The following is a 25,284-nucleotide window of genomic DNA, read 5'->3' as shown; positions in this document are numbered from 1 at the left end:
AAGACCTCAGAGAAAACAGCACCACTAAAAAAGGTCTTATGCCAGACTCACAAATGCTCACCTTGGTTTTCTCCAAAACTTCGGATCCTTAAACACGAAGGACGAGAACTGGAAAAGAGATGGCACGAATCTCACCTGGATGAAGACAGACTAAACTGTAGGAAGCACATGGCAAAGTACCGCCAAGCCTTAACAACAACCAAAAAACAGTATTTCTCTCAATGCATTGCACAGGCTGCCAATTCAACCAACTACCTGCTCCCTCGATCCCTGCCCATCAAAGATAGTGCAGCAGGCCAGTATAGACCTCATAGAAGGCGCCACAAAAATTGTGAACATCTCTCTTTCTAATGGGCAGCTACCAACTGCATTAAAAATGGCAGTGGTCCGCCCTCTGCTGAAGAAAAATAACCTAGACCAGGACAAACTTGAAAATTACAGGCCAGTATCCAACATCCCGTTTCTAGGGAAACTCATAGCACAAACAGTCTGTTTTAAACTTAATGACTGGTTAGAAAAGAGAAACTGACTAGATCCATGTCAATCTGGATTCAGACCTGGTTATGGTACAGAAACAGTCCTTGTATCCCTACTAGATTATCTTCATAGAAACCGACACAAGGGATTCTCAGCTTTTGACACTGTGGATCATTATATCATGCTAGCACGACTGACAGAAACAGGTATCAATGGAACAGTACTTGCTTGGTTCAGATCCTACCTATCATATAGGTAACAATCCATAATGTTTGGCAGCAATTCATCACCACCATGGACATTGACCTGAGGGGTACCACAAGGATCAATACTTTCACCTATTCTGTTCAATATCTATCTCAAGCCACTAGCTGAGCTGACTCGGTCAATGGACACTCAGTTCTACATCTATGAGGATGATGTGCAGCTACTCAAACCCAATGAACCTGACTTATCTACAGCCTTGAATAAACTGATTACCTGTCTAACATCAATTCAAGAATGGGCTAAACACAACAAACCTTGTTTGAACCCAAGTAAAACCGAGCTTCTCTGAGTCCCTATCACAAGTGGATACATATCTGACATCAAAATCCCTTTTGGGAAATATGAACTCCCCCTCAAATCACAAGTCAGGAACCTTGGAATACAGTTAGATTCAACCCTTACTCTGATTCACCAAATACAAGCAACCTTCAAGAGCTGCTTCTACTCTCTGTGACAGCTACGCTGCCTCTCTCCTTACATTGAGAAGGTAAATCTTATCCCAGTTGTACATGCCATGATAACATCAAGACTGGATTACTGCAATGCACTATACAATGGTCTGACTACAAAGGGCCTGCACCAGCTCCAGTTGATTCAGAATGCAGCAAGACTCATAGAAGGTTGCAAGTGACGAGACCATATCACACCATTTTTGCAAAAACTTCATTGGCTACCAATACAATACAGGGCTAAATTTAAAACTCTATGTCTGATCTTCAAGGCCCTGAAAGGAAATGGCCTTGAAAAACAGGATGATCCTCCACACACCGCCAAGGATACTAAGGTCCTCCCACGGACTTTCACTAACCACACCCTCTCCAAAAGACATTACACGATGTGATACCCTCAAGCAAGCCTTCTCCGGAGTAGCCCCCACACTCTGGAATGCACTGCCTGAAAGGGTGCGCTTAACACAAGACTATCTCTACTTCAGGAAGTAGGTGAAAGCTTGGCGTTTCAACCAGGCCTTTAATGGAAGAAGTAACTAACACATTAGTCTCACTCACACACACAAGGAGTGACTCAGGCTGCACATACAGCAGCAGGACATGTTTATTCACTCCTACCCTAGCTGAGATCATATTTAACCATTTCTCTGACCTCATGTGCAACTTTCTTTAAATCAATCACTTTACTTTCTAACTTATCTATATGTTGCTTTACCCTTCACTATCAATTATAATGTGCTATTACATATTATGTTGACATTGTAAATAGTACACCATGCCATAGTTTGTATTATTTTTGAATATTTTTACTGCTGTAATTGTCTATTGCTCATGTTTGAATTATTCTTACTGTACACCGCCTTGAGAGAATTCCTTCAAAAAGACGGTAAATAAATAATAATTTTTTTTAAATACCATCTCACCACTGCGCTAAAAATTACGAGTGCAAATTTGATCGTGTACCAAAATTGCACGTCTGATTTAATTGAATGAGACAATTAGCACCAATAGTTTACCTTTTAACAAGCTATTATTGGCACTAATTGAAATCGATTAACATGTATGCACACAAATTTAGGTGCATGATCCATGCCTAAATTGAGCTACTGTATTTTGAGTAGTGTGGGGTCTTTTTAGGACCCGTTCTTTGCAACCTGAATAAACATAAATGGAGGAACACGTTGAAAAGCTACTCACACGTTCAAGGTTAATCCAAAAATAAGATATCACAGACAAAATTGTTATTGACCATTATATTTACTTAAACTTTATATTAAAATTGTGTATTAACATCTTATTTTAGCTATAATATAGAAAATGTGAAATTTAGGATGGCCTCGACCAATGATGCAGTTTCTGGTAAAAAAAACACAGATCATTTACTTAGGAATCACCCAGCAAATAATAACAATAATGCATTAATCCGACATTTACAAAAATTTTAATCATTCCAGTTTTTAGTTATGCATTTTCTGCTGTTCCTTTCAGGCCTCAGCAGAATAATGTAGCACTTAGGGAAAAAGATACAGCCCAGAAGTCCAGCACTGGAGGCCAGAATAGCAAATATCTCCACTGCCACCATGTACTTGCCCTTGGTGCTCAGATACGTTGGGATGAAGGAGACCCAGACACTGCAGAAAACCAGCATGCTGAAGGTGATGTATTTGGTTTCATTGAAGCTGTCAGGTAGATTTCTTGCTAGCAAAGCTACAATAAAGCTGGTACCAGCCAAAAATCCTAGATATCCTAGTACACAGTAAAATGCAACTATTGACCCTTCATTACATTCAATTAGTATTATTCCAGTTTCTGATCTCCTGTTAAGATATGGGAAAGGGGGAGCAGTACACAACCAGATGAGACAGAGAAGAGCCTGAAGAAGGGAACAGGAAAGAACTATAGAGTTTGAGAACCTGGAACCCATCCATTTCCGGAGCTTGTTGCCAGGTTTGATGGCTTGAAAGGCTATGACAACAGTGATGGTTTTTGCCAATACAGAGGAGAGTGAAATGGAAAAAGTGATCCCAAAAACAATCTGTCGGAGAATACAAGTCACCTTTTCAGGACGGCCAATGAATATCAAAGAACAGAGGAAGCAGAGCATGAGTGAGATGAGGAGAATGTAACTGAGGTCTCGGTTGTTGGCTTTCACTATGGGAGTGTCTTGGTAGTAAATGAAGATTCCCAGAATAACAGCAGTGATGAGAAAGAGGAAAATTATGATGAAAGTCAAAGTTATCCCCAAAGGCTCTTCATAGGACAAAAAGGTTATTACTTTTGGGATGCAGGCATCTCTCTTCTGATTGGGCCATTGGTCCTCTGCGCATGCTATACAGGTATCCATATCTGAGAATGAAAAATATTGTCTTATTATCTCAAAAATATCATCTGTTGCAGGACATACATGAATGTCTATTTTCTTTTATAGAATAGGCTCCTCCCAGGCATCTTCTAGGTGCCCAATTATTGGTGCCCTTTAATAAAAATACTCCCTATTGGTCAAATCCTTTTCAGCTACACATCAAGTATTGTGTAGTATTCTTGTGGCTGCATAGAATTAGTAGAAAAGGTACAGGGAGGAGTGACTGAATTTTTATTTTTCTTACATTTGTACCCCGTGCTTTCCCACTCATAGCAGGTTCAATGCGGCTTACATATTATATACAGGTACTTATTTGTACCTGGGGCAATGGAGGGTTAAGTGACTTGCCCAGAGTCACAAGGAGCCGCCTGTGCCTGCAGTGGGAATTGAACCCAGTTCCCCAGGGACCAAAGTCCACCACTCTAACCACTAGGCCAATGTAAACAAGGTTAGGGCTCTTCAGCTTGGAGAAATAAGTGCAGATGAGAAATATGACCGCGGTCTGTAAAATCATGAGTGAAGAGGAATAGGTAACCATAAAATGGTTGTTTATTCTTTCAAAAAGCACAAAGACTAGGGGACATGCCATAAAATTGGTAAATAGTACATTTAAGTCAAATAGGAAAAAATATTTTTTTTCATGCAGTGCATGTTTAGGTTCTGAAACTTGTTGCTGGAGGATGTCACAAAAGTAGTTAGCTGGGTTTTTAAAAGGTTTAGACAAATTCCTGGAGGAAAAGTCCATAAACCATTATTAAGATAGGCCTGGGGAAAGCTAGTTTTTAGCCCTGGAAATAAGGGACATGGGGTCTATCTACTTTTTGGATTCTGCTATGTACTTGTGACTTGGATTGACAACTGTTGGGAAGAGGATACCAGGTTAGATGGACCTTTGGTCTAACTCAATAGGTCAACTCTTATGTTTGCAAATTTGGACAAAAATCCTTGATTACACACACAACAGAACGTTTGGTGTTCTAAATTTAGGACTGACACCAATAGGAGTGAGGTGTAACAATACCACTTAAAACTGGGAAGAATGATAGACATTTTACCCCCATTTGACTACTGTCTGCTACTCGTGCTCCCCTTATTTTCAAATCTAAATGTTCCCATAAAGCAGTTTACACTAAGATTTCTTCAATAGCGCATGCCCATAGTGCCGGAGCCCTTACTAACACTTATTTTCTAGGTGGTAAGGGCTTCCTGCTAATCATCCACTAATCAGCTGGAAAGTGGAAATGTAGCTGCACTAACTGAATAGCACAGAAAATGCCTACTATCAGCCCCCAAACACGCTCCCTGTGCTAAAAATTAAAATTTATTTTTTAGCACATGAGAAGCGCATGCAGATCCGAAAATTGCTGTGAGACACCTGAGCATGACCCTGATAGTGGTTTTTAACCTGTGGATAGCTACCCAGGACATCTATTTTCCTGTCCTTAGTTAATAGGAAAGTTATCTGGACAGTACTTCTGAATATTGCAAAGCCCATGTAAGTCCAGACTCTACTATGACTACACCACTGGACCACTCCAGCAGTAACAGGATAGCACCACAGTGTTCTTCCCGGATTTTGAGATGAAATATCCAGTTATGGGCTGCTGAAAACACTGGAAGAATTCATCCAGTGCTAGTTAATCTTCTAAGAACCCCTTCTACCAAGTTAATTAGTGCTGAGTATTGGACCGATAGTTTGTATAATACATATTGTAGTATGTCCCTTGGCTGTAATGTGGATAGAAGCCTGTATGGATTTTTTTTCTGGCTTGGAATGTGAGGCTGCTGCAAAGCCAGCCTCCAAAATACAAAACAAACCTACTGCAATCCTGATCCTTAAATCCCATCTGGGATTTCAGTCTGCCACAAACTAAAGCACTGTGTGGTTTGTATTTCTAATATGTAACTCAAGAAGGGAAGGCAGACCAGCCTTCCTTCCTTTCAGTAAAGGCCTTTGGCACACAGCTTGTTTAACCCTTTTCTTCAGTATAACTTGAAACTCCTCAATAACTTTACAAGTTCTCCTCCACCCCCTCACAGCTCAGAGCAGAGTCCTATGTCCAGGACAAACACCAAACTGTAGCCACAGCCTTACTATGGCTTATCAAATGAAGTTCATTTCTTAGTTCCAACAGTTCAGCTCAGAGTTCAAACAGTCCAGCAATAGCTTCTCAAACTTCTCAAACTGCCTTGCTGACAACCCCAGTGTAGTTTCAGCTGGGGCTTGTCCCCACCGCCCACTTTTCCGGTTAAACTGGCTCTGGTCTTCCCACAGGGGGGGGGGGGGGGGGGGGGGGGGGGGGGGGGGGGAACCAGGCTCCTCCTCTTCAGGGATTGTGATCTCTGGAGTAGCCAGTTTAGACACTGCCTGGTCAGCCCACTCCATCTCTGTTTCCTCACTTCTTACTTCCTCCTTAATATTAGCCCATGGGGAGCCCTCCTCCTCCCAGCTGCAGCCTATATCCATATTATACTGTTTATTTATTTATTTATTTATTTATGATTTACAATAACAAAAACAAGCACTTCAATACTCATTGAAAATTAAACATTGGCAAACATTATCCCCTTTAAGGTTTAAAAAGAGAAATATAAGTATAGGAAACAATTAATGCCAGTTTACTAAAGTCCACAATATTGAGACTCAAGATTCACGAATATGGATATTTTAAGCAAATTTAACAGAGAAACTTAGCAGCGTCAGTTGCTTCAACCAATACCTCATTTACTTCAATGAGAGCTATGTTCCACTATCCCCCGCAGAACCTTTAGCTGCTAGAAAGGCGGTTAACTGCAAAGGCTCAAAGAATACAAACTTATTTGATTGATATTTTATAATACATTTACAGGGGTATTTCAGAAAAAAAGTTCCCCCCAATTGAAGTACACCTGGCCTCAATAGAAGAATCTCTGCCCGCACTTCTGTGTTTCTTTAGTAACATCAGGAAAGAGTCGAACCTTAAGTCCGAGAAGGCTCTTGTCATTATTTTGAAAAAATAATTTCATTAACCAGTTCTTGTCTGGTGACAGGGCCACCGTGGCTATCAATGTTGATGGCATTATTGATTCACTATCTGGGACTTTCAACATCAACGAGACATCCCGATCTGGTTTAGTTTGAGATACGGAGTTTTTCAAAGGCAGATAATATATTTGAGTGAATGGAGGAATTAATTCTTCTTTTACCCCTAGTATCTCCATTATATACTTTCATAGCATTTCTCTAGGAGATGTCCCAAAATGTTTAGGACAATTCAAAAATATAATGTTATTATTTCTTGTCACATTTTCCAAAAATTCTGTTCGCCTTCTAAGCGCTATTAAATCCTTTGTCATTATATCTTGGTGCAAATGTAACCCTTTAACTTCTTTTTCCAATTCCTTATGTTGGTTCAACAAAGGCTCAGTTCTGGTTTCAGTCTCTTGTACCTGTTGATCTAGACTAGTTAAATCTTGGGTAATTTGTTTAATTTGTGGATTTCCCCAGATCCACAATCAGAGTCCATAAAGTGTTACTTCCCGGGGTTTCACTAATAAAGGAAAATTTAAAATTTGTACCTCTGTGGAACAGCTAAGGAAAAAGGTTGTTTCCGTGATTCCTCGCAGGTATCCGTCATTTCTGGCTGCTTGGTTGTTGGTTGTTCCTCCCTCTGGGTGCCTTGAACTTCTCCAGGCTCAGTGCCCTGCGCGGATCTTACTTCCTCCCTTTCCCCACCAATCGCACCCATCGGTAGCAAGACTGGGGTTTCCTGCATAGGAGTGCTGAATGCAGAAGGCTGCGGAGGAGCTCTACCATTGGGGCTGAGCGAAAGCTCCAGCCCTAAGGTCGCCAAGGAGTCTCCATTCACCCCCGGTCAACCAAGCGGGCTGCCTTCCGATGCTGTGAGTATCTGGGCTCTTTGAGCGAAATTCAGTATAGTGGATTGAATTTGAGACAAATTCTGCCGTGGAGGGGCTGCGGAGGCTGGACAGCCCCTTCTCTTCGGCATTGTGAGAGTTCAGAGAGACCTCAGAAGCATCCGACCCTAACGGCGGCCATCTTGAATCTCTATATATACTGTTTAGTCAGCCAGGGGGCCTGGGCTAAATCAGAATCCTGGTCTGTCTTTCAGGATTTTCCTTGATATTATATGGAACCTGTCTGTCTGGGATCCTTCTTCTTCTCTTGCCAGGCCAGGTTTTCCCTCTCCCTCCAAAACCTATGCTGTAGCTGGGGATAATACAAGTGAATACTTCCCGTGCTCTGCCTGCCAGCTTTAGGCAGAACCCACGAGTCATTACAATATCTATGTGAGTACTAAATTTGTCTGGATAATGGTGATCAATACCTTGATGTTTTTATAACCATGGCTGCCAGTATTTTTAAACAAAGCTACTTGCTAAGGCGGGACTGAAGTTCAATAACGAATAACCAGTGCCAAGAGTAGCCTCATTATAATCTTATCACTCACCAGTTTGGTTGGAGACCTCGCCTTCTGAACAGCGAATACAGTCATAACAACAGATGGACTTTCCTTCCCTGGTTAATTTCCTGAACCCAGGAAGACAACTCAGGCTGCATCTAGACTGTGGAGGTGCCTAAGGATTGAGAAAATAATCTGAGAAAATTGAGGTAACACTGGATTATGACTTTTCAGATGCAGTTTTACTTTTCTTTATAAACATGGGCTGGTTCTATCATTTTTTTTGTGTCATTACCAAGCTACTCAGTATACAGGGGTGAAGAATGAGCACTATTTTTATTGGAAATACAGATAAACTTTGGAAAAAGGTTGACCTGGAATCAGTCATTCAGGTTCATTGGAGAATGTGTTGAAGAATGTTCTTGTGTTAGTCACCCTTAAAATTAATAACAGAATGATGAAGTACATCTGTTTCCTCAAATGACTTTGAGTAGAGAGATGTGGCAGCCCTGTTAGTCCACTTTTAAAGGTAATTAATGGAAATAAAGATTAAAAGAAAATAAGATGATACCTTTTTTTATTGGACTAACAAAACATTTTTTGATTAGCTTTCGAAGGTAGCCCTTCTTCGACAGATCAGAAATAAGCAAATGTTGATAGATTACAGTATATATAAGTGAAACATCAGCATTTCAGTGACAGTGTAACAGGATGAGGGTGGGGTGGGTTAGGTGATAGATAGTGAGGGCCAGGTGGATGAGGGACAGGGAGATATGCATGGTGGTAACAGGGTGACAAAGCAGTAGAATTTTATGCAGTGCTTTTTTTGTGCCGGTATGCGCCGATACGGCATACCGGCACCTTTTTTGTAGGTCTGGCGGTGTGCTGGAGCCGGCTCGCACTGGCTCGCAAGAGCTGGTTGCTCTTGAGGGCGAGCTGGCTCTCCTCCCTCCCTCCCCCGAGCTACAGGGTCCCTCCGAGTCAGTGGCGTACTCCGTGCCGCCAGACGACCCTCTTCTGCCACCCGACCCGGCTGGCACCTGACTCAGCCTTTAAAAAAAATCTATGAAGCGACGGTGAGGTGCCTTGCGTCTCAGTGTAAAAGAAGAAAAATCGCCTCGTCGGCCGGCTGACAAGGCGATTTTTCTTCTTTTACACTCAGACGCGAGGCGCACCGCGCCGCCGCTTCATAGATTTTGTTTAAAGGCTGGGTCAGGTGCCGGCCAGGTAGCAGGAAAAGAGGGTAGTCTGGTGGCACAGAGCTGGTAGGCAGGTGGGGACTGGGTCAGGGAGGGGGCTCAGATGGTAGGAGGGGGGCTCAGATGGGTATGGGTGACTGGAGGGAGGGGGAGCAGGGGAACGAGGAGAGTCGCTGGACATGGGTGGAGGGCAGGGGGGCGGGGGGTTGCTAGACATAGGTGGATGGCAGGGGAGGGCAGGGGGACAGGAGGGTTGCTGGACATGGGTGGATGGAGGGGAGGGGGTTGCTGGACATGGGTGGATGGAGGGGAGGGCAGGGGGGAGAGGAGGGTTGCTGGATGGAGGGGAGGGCAGGGGCAGAGGAGGGTTGCTAGACATGGGTGGATAGAGGGCGGGGGCAGAGGAGGGTTGCTGGACATGGGTGGATGGAGGAGAGGGAAGGGAGAGAGAAGAAAAGCTGGACATGGGTGGATGGAGGGGAGGGCAGGGGAGAGAGGAGGATTGCTGGACATGGGTGGATGGAGGAGAGAGAAGAAATGCTGGACATGGATGGAGGCGAGGGAAGAGAGAGGAAGGAGATGAGATGAGGGAAAAGGAAGAGAGGAGAAAAACTGCACATGGATGTAGAAAATAGGCAGAAGCTGGATCCACTGGACAGTCAAGTCTGCGGAGGACCCAGCTTTTACTTATGGATGTAGGGCAAGAAATGAAGAAGAAAGGCGGAAAGTAAAGAAAAAAATGGAAAGGAAGCCCTGGAAACGGAGTTAAGAGGACAGATAGCAGCAGAATCAGATACTGAGTCAGCAGAATCAGATACCGAGCCAGCATGATCAGAAAAACAAACTCACCAGACAAGAAAGGTAGAAAAAATCATTTTATCTTCATTTTAGTGTCTGGAATATGTCCACTTTGAGAATTTACATCTGCTGTCTTATTTTGCACTGGGTATACTGGAACTGTAACAGCTTACAGAAATTATTTATAATGAAAAAAAAATCACTTTTCTTTTCTCCTATACTAGTATAATATTTTCAATGATGTCTGTTTATATGCGCTATGGCTGGTATAAGGGGTGTGGCTAATGTGAGTGTGGCTATAATAGGGGTGGGGTTATATGTGGTGACTCCGCCCACAATGAGTACCGGCACCTTTTTTTCTACCAAAAAAGTACTGATTTTATGGATTATAATGGGCTAGAAAACCCAGATCTTTGTTAAGTCCTGTCTGGTGGATGTCAAAATATTTAATCATTCTGACTTCAAAGATCTTATGTTTCTGTATTGTTTTAAAGTTCCCTTTTAGTATTCTCACCATAAAATCGCTGGTACAGTGTTCTGGTTTTGTAAACTGCTGCCCCACCAGCTGCGGTTAAATGGGGCCTTGGTAGTTGTGTAAAACACGTGCCGATGCCAACGCAGGCCCCCTTTTGCTGGAGCTTGGTAAAAGGTGGCCTTTTTTGCAAAAAAGGATATAATTATGGTTTTGAAAACTATCCTTAAGAGAAAAGATATTTCCTTTTGTGGTCAAGAAGTTTAAATGTTTCCTGATGAGGCTCTGACCACGCAGCTCAGGAGAAATTTATTTTTCCAGTTGAAATCAAAAATTTCTCAAGTGGGTGGGACCATTTTTTTTTTAGGTTCCTTTGTAAATGTTTAATCTCCTGGCAAGGGAAACAATATATCTTTTTTGACCCTCTCCATTTGTAGAATTTATTGAGTGATAAGGTTCCCTTATAAGGTTATTTGTTTGAGTGTAGGAGTGGGATATGGGTCTGTAATGTGATAGGATTGTTAGCTGCAGATATGATATAAATCAAATTTTTCCTGTTATATTTTTGATAATGTTATCAGGTTTCTCCTTGACATGGGCTACAGTGATCAGCATTGTTATTCTTATATGTTTTATAAGATCACTAGCCGTTAAGTCCGTTAAAACGGGCGAGATTTGTGTTTTGCAAAATGTAATAATTCTCACCTCCATCCATCCATGTCCTGCAAACCTCCTCTCTCCCCTGCCCTCCCCTCCACCGATCCATGTCCAGCAACCCTGCTCTCTCCCCTGCCCTCCCCCCCATGTCCAGCAGTCCTCCTGTATCCCCTGGCCTCTCCCTGTCCACCAACCATCCTCTCTCCCCTGCCCTCCCCCCATATCCAGCAACCCTCCTCTTTCCCTTGGCCTCCCCCCTCCACCAACCCTGCTCTCTCCCCTGCCCTCCCCCCATGTCCAGCAACCCTCCTCTCTCCCCTGCCCTCCCCTCCACCGATCCATGTCCAGCAACCCTGCTATCTCCCCTGCCCTCCCCCCATGTCCAGCAGCCCTCCTCTCTCCCCTGGCCTCACCCCGTCCACCTACCTTCCTCTCTCTCCTGCCCTCCCCCCATATCCAGCAACCCTCCTCTTTCCTTTGGCCTCCCTCCCCCCCCATCCAGCAACCTTGCTTTCTCCCCTGCCCTCCCCCCATGTGCAGCAACCCTCCTCTCTCCCCCCTGCCCTCCCCCCATGTTCAGCAACCCTCCTCTCTCCCCCCTGCCCTCCTCCCATGTCCAACTACCCTCCTCCCATGTCCAGCTACCCTCCTGACCGCCGCTCCGTCCCTCCCTCCTCCGTGCCGGGCCCCCTGCACTGACATGAGGGCGCCTCTGCTGCTGCCTGCAGCGCTCCCACACAAAAGTGAGAGGTGCTCTCATGTCAGTGCAAAAGGGCCCGATACGGAGGGGAGCGGTAGCGGCGACGACGTCAGGGATGGGGGGATGGAGGTTGGTGCGCCGGCGATGTTGCTTCATCTCCCTCCAGGCTCCACAGCGGCAGTGTCTGTTTCCCTCTCTGTTCTGCCCTCTGACGTCATCATGTCTTGACATGAGGGCGAGACAAAGAGGGAAGTCTCTACTGCGCATTTGAGGGTGAGTCGGTCACTTGTCATTTAAATGTTTGATGCTTGATAAGTGCATGGTTCAGTAGCTTCCATCTTACATCTGACCTGTTTGAACAAGTCCTCCCACATATTCACATTGATGGCAAAGTCCTCCCCTAGTGGAGCATAAGGGTTATAACTTCCAACAATTTCAATACTCCGTGTCCCATTGGGTAGAACGACAATGCTTAAAATATCATATCCAATGGCAAGATCACCATTCTCGTCAAAAAAGATTTCCTCGCCCAGAGCATTCTTAAAATGAAGGTTCTTCAGATAATGATGAAGCTAATGGAAAGCAAAACATTTTTATTAGTGAATTAACTACAGGGATACACTCCTAATGTCAGATTTCTTAATTCAATACAAAAAAGTAGTCAATCCTGAAAAAATGATGAAAAAGTATATTGGATGCCTAGGGACGTAATCACTGTGATGTCTTTTAATTAAAAGGGCACAAGGGAGAGTTCAGTATAGGCTGTACCTACAGCCGAGCATGAATTTCAGTGAGTCAAACTGCAAAAGCGGCTCACTTTAAAGCTCTATACATCATAAAGTACTCTCTAAATTTGAAGCCCTTAATAACTCCCCAAGTGAATATAACTTAAATTTAAGTGTCCTAAAACAATAATAAGGATTAAGTAACTCTGCTAAATAGAAATAGTTTTATCAATAGGCATCCATATACAATCCAGACCCAGTCTAAATTATTTCAGGAACAATTACAAGAACACCAACAAATGTTGGAACAATTGAGAGCTAATTTGAAGCAAAATAAAGTAAAAAAAATTCCAAAGAGACACACAGGATTATTCCCAAGGATCTATATATTCATGGATGAATAAATTTAAAGATTCTGAAGCATCGGGCAGGGATGCTCCACAGAAGCACACATCTTTTGAAGGTGTCACAGACTATCAGAACTCGAGCAGTGGCAGTGATAGAGAATCATTGCCACTTAAATCTATGTCATAAGTATATAAATATTGCCATACTAGGAAAGACCAAAGGTCCATCAAGTCCAGCATCCTGTTTCCAACAGTAGCCAATCCAGGTCACAAATACCTGACAAGATCCCCCAAAAAAGTACAAAACATTCTATACTGCTTATCCCAGAAATAGTGGATTTTCCCCATGTCCATTTAATAATGGTATATGGACTTTTCCTTTAGGAAGCCATCCAAAGCTTTTTAAAACTCCGCTAATCTAACCACCTTTACCACATTCTCTGGCAATGAATTCCAGAATTTAATTACATGTTGAGTGAAGAAACATTTTCTCCAATTTGTTTTAAATTTACTACTTTGTAGCTTCATCGCATGCCCCCTAGTCCTAATATTTTTGGAAAGCGAAAACAGACGCTTCACATCTACCCGTTTAACTCCACTCATTATCATATCTCCTTTCAGCCACCTTTTCTCCAAGCTGAAGAGCCCTAGCTGCTTTAGACTTTCCTCAAAGGGAAGTCGTCCCATCCTCTTTATCATTTTCTTTGCCCTTCTCTGTACCTTTTCTAATTCCACAGGATTTTGAGATGCGGCGACCAGAATTGAGCACAATATTCAAGGTATGGTCGCACCATGGAGTGATACAAAGGCATTTTAACATCCTCATTTTTGTTTTCCATTCCTTTCCTAATGATACCTAACTTTCTATTTGCTTTCTTAGCCACAACAGCACACTGAGCAGAAGGTTTCAACGTATCATCAACAATGACACCTAGATCCCTTTCTTGGTCCGTGACCCCTAATGTGGAACCTTGCATGACGTAGCTATAATTCGGTTCCTCTTTCCCACATGCATCACTTTCCACTTGCTCACATTAAACGTCATCTGGCATTTTGACGCCCAGCCTCCCAGTCTCATAAGGTCCTCTTGTAATTTTTCACAATCCTCCCGCTATTTAACAACTTTAAATAACTTTGTGTCATCAGCAAATTTAATTACCTCACTCATTACTCCCATCTCTAGGTCATTTATAAATATGTTGATTTCAATCTGCCAGATGTACATTGGAAGGTTCCATCTGCGAAATTGGAAAGAAGTAGAGAGATCGTGGATGCTTTCTAAAGTGCTCCGCTCAGACAAATTGTGACGGAACCCACGAGGGAGGGAGCGACTCTGGATCTGGTGCTCACAAATGGGGATAGTGTGTCAAATGTCCGAGTGGGTGCATACCTGGGAAGCAGTGACCATCAAACGGTTTGGTTTGATATGACAGCTGAAGTGGAGGGCGGCCACTCTAAACTCAAAGTCCTGGATTTCAAGCGTGCTGACTTTAGTAAAATGGGGGAATACCTGAGGAAGGAGCTGATGGGCTGGGAGGACGTACAAGAAGTGGAAGGACAGTGGTCCAGGCTGAAAGAAGTAATAAATAGGGCCACAGACCTTTATGTAAGGAGAGTAAATAAAAGCAAGAGAAAAAGGAAACCGATATGGTTCTCCAAGAAAGTGGCTGAGAAAATAAAGGCTAAAGAGTTAGCGTACCAGAAATATAGAAAATCTCAAGAAGAGGAACATGGGGAGGAATACCGGGTGAAACTGAAAGAAGCCAAGAGAGAGATACGTCTGACGAAGGCGCAAGCGGAAGAACAAATGGCTAGAAATGTAAGGAGGGGAGACAAAAATTTCTTCAGGTATATTAGTGAAAGGAGAATGACTAAAAGATACAGCGAAACGCTATGTAGATAATGATGAAGAAAAAGCCAATTTGCTAAATAGATACTTTTGTTCTGTTTTCACTGAAGAAAATCCTGGAGAAGGACCGCAAAGGACTGGCAAAAGTACACCTGAGAATGGAGTGGATAGAGCACCGTTCACGGAAGAGAGTGTGTATCAACAACTTGGAAAGCTAAAGGTAGACAAAGCCATGGGACCGGATGGGATCCACCCCAGAATATTGAGAGAGCTCAGAGAGGTTCTGGCGGGTCCTCTTAAAGATTTGTTTAATAAATCCTTGGAGATGGGAGAGGTTCCGAGGGATTGGAGAACGGCGGATGTGGTCCCTCTTCACAAAAGTGGTGATAGGGAAGAAGCTGGAAACTACAGGCCGGTAAGCCTCACTTCGGTTATTGGAAAAGTAATGGAAGCGATGCTGAAGGAAAGAATAGTGAATTTCCTGGAAGCCAATAAGTTGCAAGATCCGAGACAACATGGTTTTTACCAGAAAGAAATCGTGCCAAATCTCATTGAATCTCATTGAATTCTTTGATTGGGTAACTGGAGAATTAAATCATCGACATGCTATAGACGTAACCTACTTAGATTTTAGCAAAGCTTTTGACACGGTTCCCCACAGGAGGCTCTTAAATAAACTGGATGGGCTGAAGATAGGTCCCGAAGTGGTGAACTGGATTAGGAACTGGTTGACGGACAGACGACAGAGGGTAGTGGTAAATGGAGTTTGCTCGGAGGAGGGAAAAGTGAGTAGTGGAGTGCCTCAGGGATCGGTGCTGGGGCCGATTCTGTTCAATATATTTGTGAGTGACATTGCCGTAGGTTTAGAAGGTAAAGTTTGCCTATTGCGGATGATACTAAGATTTGCAACAGAGTGGACACCCGGGAGGGAGTGGAAAGCATGAAAAAGGATCTGAGGAAGCTAGAAGAATGGTCTAAGGTTTGGCAATTAAAATTCAATGTGAAGAAATGCAAAGTGATGCACTTAGGGAGTAGAAACCCAAGAGAGACTTATGTGTTAGGCGGTGAGAGTCTGATAGGTACTGAGGGGGAGAGGGATCTTGGGGTGATAGCAGTGGTGTGCTGGAGCTGGCTCGCACCGGCTCGCAAGAGCCGCTTGTTAAATTTTGGCAGCTCTTGCGAGCCGGTTGTTGTTGGGGGCGAGCCAGCTCCATTGCGGGAGGTAAGCATGGCAGGAGGGCGCCATCACAGGCCATGCTTACCTCCCCTGCTGCTCCAAAGCATATCCAACCATGTCCTTCGCTCCCACCCTCCCCTCCCGCTCCCCTCCATCTTTTTTAATTACCTCCGTCGAAGCGTGCGCCATTTAAAGCCCTGCTGCGTGCTGGCCGTCTCCAGGCTTCCCCTGCTTGCTTCGGATGATGTTCGTGCCTTAGTCCCGCCTTCATTCTGAAGTCATTTCCTTTTTTCGCGAAGGCGGGACTAAGGCACGAACATCATCCGAAGCAAGCAGGGAGATGGCCAGCACGCAGCAGGGCTTTAAATGTCGCGCGCTTTGACGGAGGTAATTAAAAAAGACGGAGGGGAGGGTGGGGGCGAAGGACATCTTTGGACATGCTTCAGAGCGGCAGGGGAGGGAGGAGAATCGCTGGATGGGTAGAGGGGGGCAGGGGAGAGACCTGCTGGGCATGGGTGGGTAGATGGGGACAGGGGAGAGACTTGCTGAGCATGGGTGGGTAGAGGGGGGCAGGGGAGAGAAGAGAATTGCTGGGTATGGATGGATAGAGAGGGGCAGGGGAGAGAGGAGAGTTTCAGGACATGGATGGAGGGGAGAGCAAGAGAAATTCTGGACATGGATGGAGTGGAGTGAAGGGAGAGAGAAGAAATGCTGGACATGGAGGGAAGATAGAGGAAGGAGATTAGATGAGGGAAAAGGAAGTGAGGAGAGAAACTGCACATGGATGGAGAAAATAGGCAGAAGCTGGATCCACTCTACAGTCAAGTATGCGGAGGACCAGAAATGAAGAAGAAAGGAGGAAAGAAAAGAAATAAATGGAAAGGAAGCCCTGGAAACAGAGTTAAGGGAACAGATAGAGAGCAGCAGAATCAGATACTGGACCAGCATGATCAGAGAAACAAAGTCACCAGACAACAAAGGTAGAAAAAAAATAATTTTATTTTCATTATAGTGTTTGGAATATGTCCACTTTGAGAATCAGGTGCTGAACGTTAAAAGTTTATATTTATTTACTTATTTATGGCATTTTATCCCATATTAAACATGAATTAGATTGGAACCTGGGATAATTTAATTTTTTTTTCATGGAGAAAGTAATGTGTTGGCGGCCCCCCCCCCCCCCCCCCCCCCGGGGTATAGCCAGCTCTGCAATTTTTTTGGGGGGGGAGCAGAGGTGGGTGGGGGGCGCAGTGGTGGACGGGGGTGCAGAGGTGGATGGGGGGGGGCGCAGAGGTGGATGGGGGGGGCGTCGAGGTGGACCAGGGAGAGAGCCTGTTGTTAAAAATTTACCAGCACACCACTGGGTGATAGTATCCGAGGATCTGAAGGCAACGAAACAGTGTGACAAGGCGGTGGCTTTAGCGAGAAGGTTGCTAGGCTGTATAGAGAGAGGTGTGATCAGCAGAAGAAAGGAAGTGTTGATGCCCCTGTACAAGTCGTTGGTGAGGCCCCACCTGGAGTATTGTGTTCAGTTTTGGAGGCCGTACCTTGTGAAGGATGTTAAAAAAAATGGAAGCGGTGCAAAGAAAAGCTACGAGAATGGTACGGGATTTGCATTCCAAGACGTATGAAGAGAGACTTGCTGACCTGAACATGTATACCCTGGAGGAAAGGAGGAACAGGGGTGATATGATACAGACGTTCAAATATTTGAAAGGTATTAATCCGCAAAAAAATCTTTTCCAGAGATGGGAAGGCGGTAGAACGAGAGGACATGAAATGAGGTTGAAGGGGAGCAGCCTCAGGAAAGATGTCAGGAAGTATTTTTTCACAGAGAGGGTGGTGGATGCTTGGAATGCCCTCCCGTGGGAGGTGGTGGAGATGTAAACGGTAACGGAATTCAAACATGCGTGGGATATGCATAAAGGAATCCTGTGCAGAAGGAATGGATCCTCAGAAGCTTAGCCGAAATTGGGTGGCGGAGCAGGTGGGGGGAAGAGGGGTTGGTGGTTGGGAGACGAGGATAGTGGAGGGCTGTGCCAGAGCCGGTGATGGGAGGCGGGACTGGTGGTTGGGAGGCGGGAAGTACTGCTGCGCAGACTTGTACGGTCTGTGCCCTGAATAAGGCAGGTACAAATCAAGGTAAGGTTTACACATATGTTTGTCTTGTTGGGCAGACTGGATGGACCGTGCAGGTCTTTTTCTGCCGTCATCTACTATGTTACTATATTAAAAAGCAGCGGTCCCAACATAGACCCCTGGGGAACCCCACTAACTACCCTTCTCCATTGAGAATACTGACCATTTAACCCTACTCTCTGTTTTCTATCTTTTAACCAGTTTTTAATCCACAGTAGAACACTACCTCCTATCCCATGACTCTCCAATTTCCTCTGGAGTCTTTCATATGGTACTTTGTCAAACGCCTTCTGAAAATCCAGATGCACAATATCAACTGGCTCACCTTTATCCACATGTTTGTTCACCCCTTCAAAGAAATGTAGTAGATTGGTGAGGCAAGATTTCCCTTTACTAAATCCATGCTGGCTGTGTCTCATTAATACATGCTTTTGCATATGCTCTGTAATTTTGTTCTTTATAATAGTCTCTACCATTTTGCCTGGCACTGATGTCAGACTCACCAGTCTATAATTTCCCGGATCTCCTCTGGAATCTTTTTTTTTTAAATGGTGTTACATTGGCCTCCCTCCAATCTTCTGGTACCATGCTCGATTTTAAGGATAAATTACATATTACTAACAATAGCTCCACAAGTTCAGTTTTCAGTTCTATCAGTACTCTGGGATGAATACCATCCGGTCCAGGAGATTTGCTACTCTTCAGTTTGTAGAACTGCCCCATTACATACTCCAGGTTTACAGAGAATTCATTAAGTTTCTCCGACTCGTCAGCTTCGAATACCATTTCTGGCACCGGTATCCCACCCATATCTTCCTCGGTGAAGACCAAAGGAAAGAATTCATTTAATCTCTCCGCTATGACTTTGTCTTCCCTGATCGCCCCTTTTACTCCTCGGTCATCTAGTGGTCCAACTGATTCCTTTGCCGGCTTCCTACTTTTAATATACCTTTAAAAAAGTTTACTGTGTGTTTTTGCCTGCAACGCAATCTTTTTTTCGAAGTCACTCTTAGCCTTCCTTATCAGCACTTTGCTTTTGACTTGACATTGCTTATGCTGTTTCTTATTATTTTCAGTTGGTTCCTTCTTCCATTTTCTGAAGGATTTTCTTCTAGCTCTAATAGCTTCCTTAACCTCACTTTTTAACCATGCCGGCTGTTGTTTGGTCTTCCATCCTCCTTTTTTAATATGCAGAATATATTTGGTCTGCGAAAAAGTCTTATTTTCAGCAGGATCCGTATCCGAACAGGAGAGGAATGCGTTCTTATAGACAGGGAGGTCGAGCGCGACAATGGACAGACAACAGAGAGCAACCTCAAACCCGATCCTACAGTCCCAAGACTCATTAGTGGTTAACATATCGGGAGTTTCACTATCTGACGAACAAATGAGTCTTTTGAATAAGGGGCTTTCATTTGTTCCATCGGTTAAATATAATCCATTTACGACTAGGAGATATCTTGCTCAGATAGTGTGCTTCCTACAGATTAAATTTTATTTTGCAGATTCTCATAATATGGATAATTCAATTTTTCGGGCTCGTTCAACTTGGTCTCCCCTCCAGGTATAATTGATACAGCAATTTCCACTTATCAACCCTTATCAAACAGGATTTACCCAAAAAGATTTTACAATAATCTTACAAAAAGTTCAAGCACTTAAACAGCTGAGATCTGATTCCCATCTAATTATTAAACCAGCAGATAAGGGGGGAGCTATAGTGGTTTGACATCATGATGATTATTATGTAGAAGTATTTCAACATTTAAACAATCCTCAATGGTATTCCCCCTTAAAATAAGATCCTACCTTAAATCTTGCTAGGCAGATTGCTATAATTGTTGAAGCTTTCTCTCAGGGTCATTTGACCAAGGCTAAAAAAAAAAATTTTGAAGATAAAGAATCCAAGCATTCCAAAATTTTATATGGGTCCAAAATACACAAGACACTTTGTAAACCCCTGGGGAGACCTATTGTCTCCTTACGGGATTCCTTATTGGAACCTTTATGAAGATTTTTGGATCGTTTTTTTGTACTTTAAAAAGTTATCAATTAAAATCAAGTACAGATTGCTCCTCAGCTAATGTTGTTTATGTTATCATCTGTCCCTGTTTGAAAATCTCTGTGGGACGTAACAGCAGAAAAGTTAGACAAAGATTAATTGAACATCTCAGAAGGTTGAAGAATAAAATTCTAACAGCCCCAATGGTTAACCATTGCATTGAGTTCAGTCATATTTTTTCAGAAATGCAATGGCTGATAACTGTCTGAGCAAGTTTCTTCACCTTATCAGGGGGACCGAGACACTTTTTAAGCTTTAGGAGAACAATGTTGGATTTTTGAACTACATTTGGTTATACCACATGGATTGAATGATTGCATTGAATGACTGCAGTTTTTTCAGGTTTGTGACGTCAGTACGTATCTAATGCATGCTGGCTCTTTTTAAGGACAACACCGCCACACTGTGTAGTTTCAATATGGAAGACCCATTGTGAAAGCTGCACTGGCATCCCTGAGGAAGAGTTTGAAGCATACATTTCTGTCAGACGTTGGGAACCAACAGTGCAATAGCAACGAAGTTGAATTTTCAAAAGCTAAATTTGCTCCTGTTTGTTCCTTATCTTCCGGTGCAGTGTATTGCTTGTTATATTCATACAGTTTCAAAAGAGTTTGCACTAAGACCACTGGGAGGAAAGTATGCTCCTGTTGGATTAAAGGGTTTGATTGTATATGGATACCTATTGATAAAACTATTTCTATTTAGCAGATTTACTTAATCCTTATTATTGTTTTGGGACACTTAAATTTAAGTTATATTCACTTGGGGAGTTATTAAGGGCTTCAGGTTTAGAGAGTACTTTATGATGTATAGAGCTTTAAAGTGAGCCGCTTTTGCGGTTTGACTCACTGAAATTCACGCTCGGCTGTAGGTACAGCCTATACTGAACTCTCCCTTGTGCCCTTTTAATTAAGAGACATCACAGTGATTACGTCTCTAAGCATCCAAAATACTTTTTCATCATTTTTTCAGGATTGACTACTTTTTGTATTGAATTTTTAGTTGTCTCTCCTTTGGGATTCTTTCAATAGTTGCAGATCTCTAGATGGCAGCGTGTAACTCAGATGGTCAGTCAGGTCCAATGCAGGTCTGTTCCTCGGACAGAATGTCAACAAGCTCTTGTCTCTGAAAAGATCCCCTTTTTATACAGAAATTATAGGCTGCAGCTCTACTAACACATATTCTAGTCTTGTGAGTGTTGCACACATAATATTGTTGTGACTTCAGGGGCCATGGGATTGTCTTACAGGCACCACATTAAGGGAGCACCTTAACAAAGGGCCTGGGTTTCATAACAGTATATGCAGTTTTGCTAGCCATAGAGGCATATTTTCAAAGCACTTAGCCTCCCAAAGTTCTACAGAAACCTATGGAACTTTGGAAGGCTAAGTGCTTTGAAAATATGCCTCATAGCGTCTCTCCAGCTGCAAGAGTAATTCCAAGATTAAGGGAGCACCTTGACAAAGGGCCTGGGTTTCATAACAGTATATGCAGTTTTGCTAGCCATAGCGTCTCTCCAGCTGCAAGAGTAATTCCAAGATTCATTGGCTGTTATGGCCAGAACATTGATTCTGATAACAACCTAAATAATAGGCTTTAGAGATGAAGTCTGTGTCTGTATATTAAAGTCATGTTATTAATTCAGGATAATGCCATATATTATATAATGATACAAACTAAGCATATAAACACAGGGGTACTGGTTCCAAATCTTCACAATAAATCCTATATATATATAGAACTCAGCTCTCCAAAAAGTGGACACAGTAAATGTGGAGAATGTCTGATGTGTTCGATCATGATAGAGGAAAAAGAATTTGTAAACCCTATGTCAGGAAGAAAATACACTTTATATGTAAATACCACTTGTAAATCTAAAGGCGTTGTCTACTGTATTCAGTGCCCATGTAAGAAGATTTATGTGGGTCAAACCAGCAGAAAATTGTATGTCCGCCTTATAGAACATAAAAGTGTTATCTCCACTAAGAAGACTACTTCGCCGCTGGCAATACATTGTAATGAGTTGTCACATGAGTTTACCACACTTAGGTGTGTAGTTTTACAACAAGTAGATTGGCACAAGCAGGGGGAAGAAGCCAGTCGATGGCTTTTACGAAAAGAACAGCAATGGATCTTTCGATTGAATTCAATGAGTCCAGGGGGTTTAAATGGAAAGATAGAATGAATGCATTTTCTATGATAAAGCATTGAATATAAAGGGATGTTTTCCTTTAAGAAAGTGGGCTGGTTCTCTGTAACTGAAACGCCTAGGATTGGATAGCGATGGGAGCGTGTGACGTCAGAATGAACATTCATAAGACCGCCATGTTTAGAAAGTCTTTGCCCTTCATGCTACCATCGGCAAGAATGAACGGAGAGTAAGCCAAGGTAGAAGTAAAAAGATTATTTTACTAGATAGGATTTAAGGATTAATAATGTTTTCTCCTTTTGCATAGGATATGCTAAAATAAAAAAACCGGGTGAATATATGGCTGTGGTCCTGAAGCAGCGAAATGTGAAACGGGACCGTTGACCACAGTTAAACCACGGTCAGGAAGGAGAAAGCCTGAAATTCGCCAAAGTTAAGTTGAACTGTTATATACAGCATATTTGGCACAGTGGCTTTGTTTGAACATTTAGAAAAACTACTTCAAAGCATTATTCATAATAATAAGAGGAGTTGGTTTGATTGAAACGCCCATGATGATGAAGTATAGCCTTTATCCCATATATAAAATATTGTTGGGAGGGGCTTTTTCTTGAGGCGATTTCCTCCTCATATTAAATATACTTTGACTTTTTGGAGAGCTGAGTTCTATATATATATAGGATATATTATATAATCCCATATATCTTTGTTATACAGGAACACATATAGGGCTAGAATCTATATATGAAGCCTGAAAAATCCACATGGAAAAACAATCACACCTAGGGTATTCTCTAAAGTATACCTAAATTTTAAAAAATAGACTTTAAATTTCCACATATTATAGAATACGCCGAGCACCTCTCCACACAACCAAATTTGGTCGTGTTTATTTAGGCCACGTTTTACTTGGTGTAAAAAATGATGCCTAAATTAGGCACAGATCGTGTGTATTCTCTAATATTGTGCATAGACTTTAGAAATGCCCCGCCTCTCCCATTGCTATGTTCCCTTTTCAACTATCCTGCTTATAATCGAAAGAGAAAAACGCCTATGTGGCGACCCAAATCGCGAGATAGACGTTTATCTCCCAAAAACGAATAAATCAGTATAATGGAAAGAACAATTTTAGAGCATCCGTGGCGCACATACGTTCAGAGAAAAACGCCCAAATAAGGGGCGTGTCGGGGGCGTGTTAGGGGTGGTGTTATGAGGTGGTCGTCTACAATGTATAACGGATAGCGAAATGTTTTGGGGTGGGCGTGAACATGGGCATCATTGCTTAGACCCGAAATAAAAGCGACCAGAGCAAGGAGGAAATCGTCTTTAGACCCAGTAGCGATTGTGTGGAGTTGGAGAGTGGCGAGATCGGTGTTGGGAGAGAGCTGAATTGTTGGTTGCAGAGAGAAAGCTGAGTGTGTTGAGTGTGTTGAGTACTTGTTACGTTCGTCTGTGTGCTCTGCCTCTTTTGTGTCTTACCCTTTGACCTTTCCCTACTCCTACTCCTTGCTCTATCGCCCCCTTCCCCTTCCCCTCCCCCTATCCCTCTCCATTCACTGTCCCCACGTGTATACTGTAGTCCCTGACCTCCGTTTGTCTCTGTGTTCTTGTACTGTTTGGCTAGTGAGTGGCCAGAGGGCGTGGTGAGAGATCTGTGTGCTGTTTGTGTTTTACTACTAGTACTAATATAATACTTGCACTGGTGGGGACATGGATGCAGTTAATGCACTGGTGGCTGGCATGGTACAGGAAGAGGGCACACACTGCAGGAGATATTCACGGCCCCGAGTGTTCAGGCCCTGCACCACCTTCCTACAACTCACTGACCAGCAGTGTCTAACAAGGTTCAGGTTTGATAGGGACACCATTGTGCAGCTTTGTGAGCAGCTGAAACCCCTCCTTCAGCCCCAGATACGTAGGAATAACCCCATCCCTGCCCACCTCAAAATCACTGCCTTTCTCTCTGTCCTGGCCACTGGGAGTTTTCAATATGTATTAGCTGCTAACACAGGGTTCACCCAGGCTTCTATTTCACACTGTCTCACCCAGTTCCTGGATGCCTTTCTAACTCACACCTCTCACTACATCACTTTCCCCACCACCCCCCAGGCCCTGCACAACAACGTGGCCGCCTTCTATGCTGTTGCTAGATTCCCCTCGGTCATAGGTGTGATTGACTGCACACACGTCCCACTCAGACCCCCCCCCCCCCCCCCCCCCGGCCACACGAAGCCACCTACAGAAACAGGAAGGCATTTCATTCGATGAACATGCAAGCAGTATGTGATGCCCAGGGGGAGATATTAGACGTGTGTGCCAGGTACCCCGGGTCCACCCACGATGCCTACATCCTACAGCACTCGGGCATCTTCCACAGGTTTGAGCAAGGGGAGTTCACTGGTGGATGGCTACTAGGTAAGTGCAACATGGATCTACCCATACTGTACCTCCTCCACTGGGCAACCCTCCGCCCTGGCTTCCTCCACTTCACTCCACAACCCACTATTCTAATCCCCCCTCCCCCCCCTGTACCTGCTCCAAACAATACACCCTCATCTATCTCATTCTGCTTTTCTCCAAGGGTGACCGAGGCTACCCGCAGAGGACATGGCTCATGACCCCCGTGGTCCACCCACAACCAGGGGCAGAAGAAACCTACAACAGGAGACATTGCAGCACCCGGGGGATCATTGAGCAGACCTTTGGCCTGTTGATAAACTGGTTCCACTGTCTGGACCGGTCTGGAGGAGAGTTGATCTACAGTCCATAAAAGGTGGCCAAGATATTTGTGGCGTGCTGCATGTTGCACAATTTGGCCCAGCGCAGAGGACAGCCTCTCCCAGGAGCCACAGCCACCAGAGGAGGCTCCAGATGAGCAGGAGGAGGAGCCCCCTCCACCCCCCAGCCCACAGAGCAGAGCTCAATGCTTACCAGCTTGGCGTAAGAGCAAGACAAAGACTCATTGAAACAAGTTTTGCGTGAAAGTAAGTGCACATTTATTTATATTACGTGCATAAGTGTTCAACCCCACCACCACCTCCCCTCCCACCAA

The 25,284-nt window shown here is 43.7% G+C and overlaps 1 protein-coding gene across 1 annotated transcript in view; it reads right to left on the bottom strand.

Moving 5' to 3' along the window:
- Positions 1 to 2,632: 2,632 nt before the first annotated feature.
- The window catches only part of LOC115464704 (vomeronasal type-2 receptor 26-like), a 51,384-nt gene continuing 28,732 nt past the window's right edge, over positions 2,633 to 25,284 (bottom strand). Inside the window, exons 3-5 of the mRNA XM_030195067.1 lie at positions 12,135 to 12,356; positions 8,007 to 8,133; positions 2,633 to 3,539 (exon numbers count right to left, since the gene is read on the bottom strand). Of these exons, the coding sequence (XP_030050927.1) occupies positions 2,635 to 3,539; positions 8,007 to 8,133; positions 12,135 to 12,356 (1,254 nt within the window). The 3' untranslated portion in view covers positions 2,633 to 2,634. The remainder of the gene's footprint in view (positions 3,540 to 8,006; positions 8,134 to 12,134; positions 12,357 to 25,284) is intronic.

The sequence above is a fragment of the Microcaecilia unicolor genome, chromosome 3 (genome assembly GCF_901765095.1).
Source record: "Microcaecilia unicolor chromosome 3, aMicUni1.1, whole genome shotgun sequence".
NCBI classification, from domain to species: domain Eukaryota; kingdom Metazoa; phylum Chordata; class Amphibia; order Gymnophiona; family Siphonopidae; genus Microcaecilia; species Microcaecilia unicolor.
The sequence above is the reverse complement of the archived record's forward strand: the minus strand, read 5'-3'. Positions and strand labels throughout refer to the sequence as shown.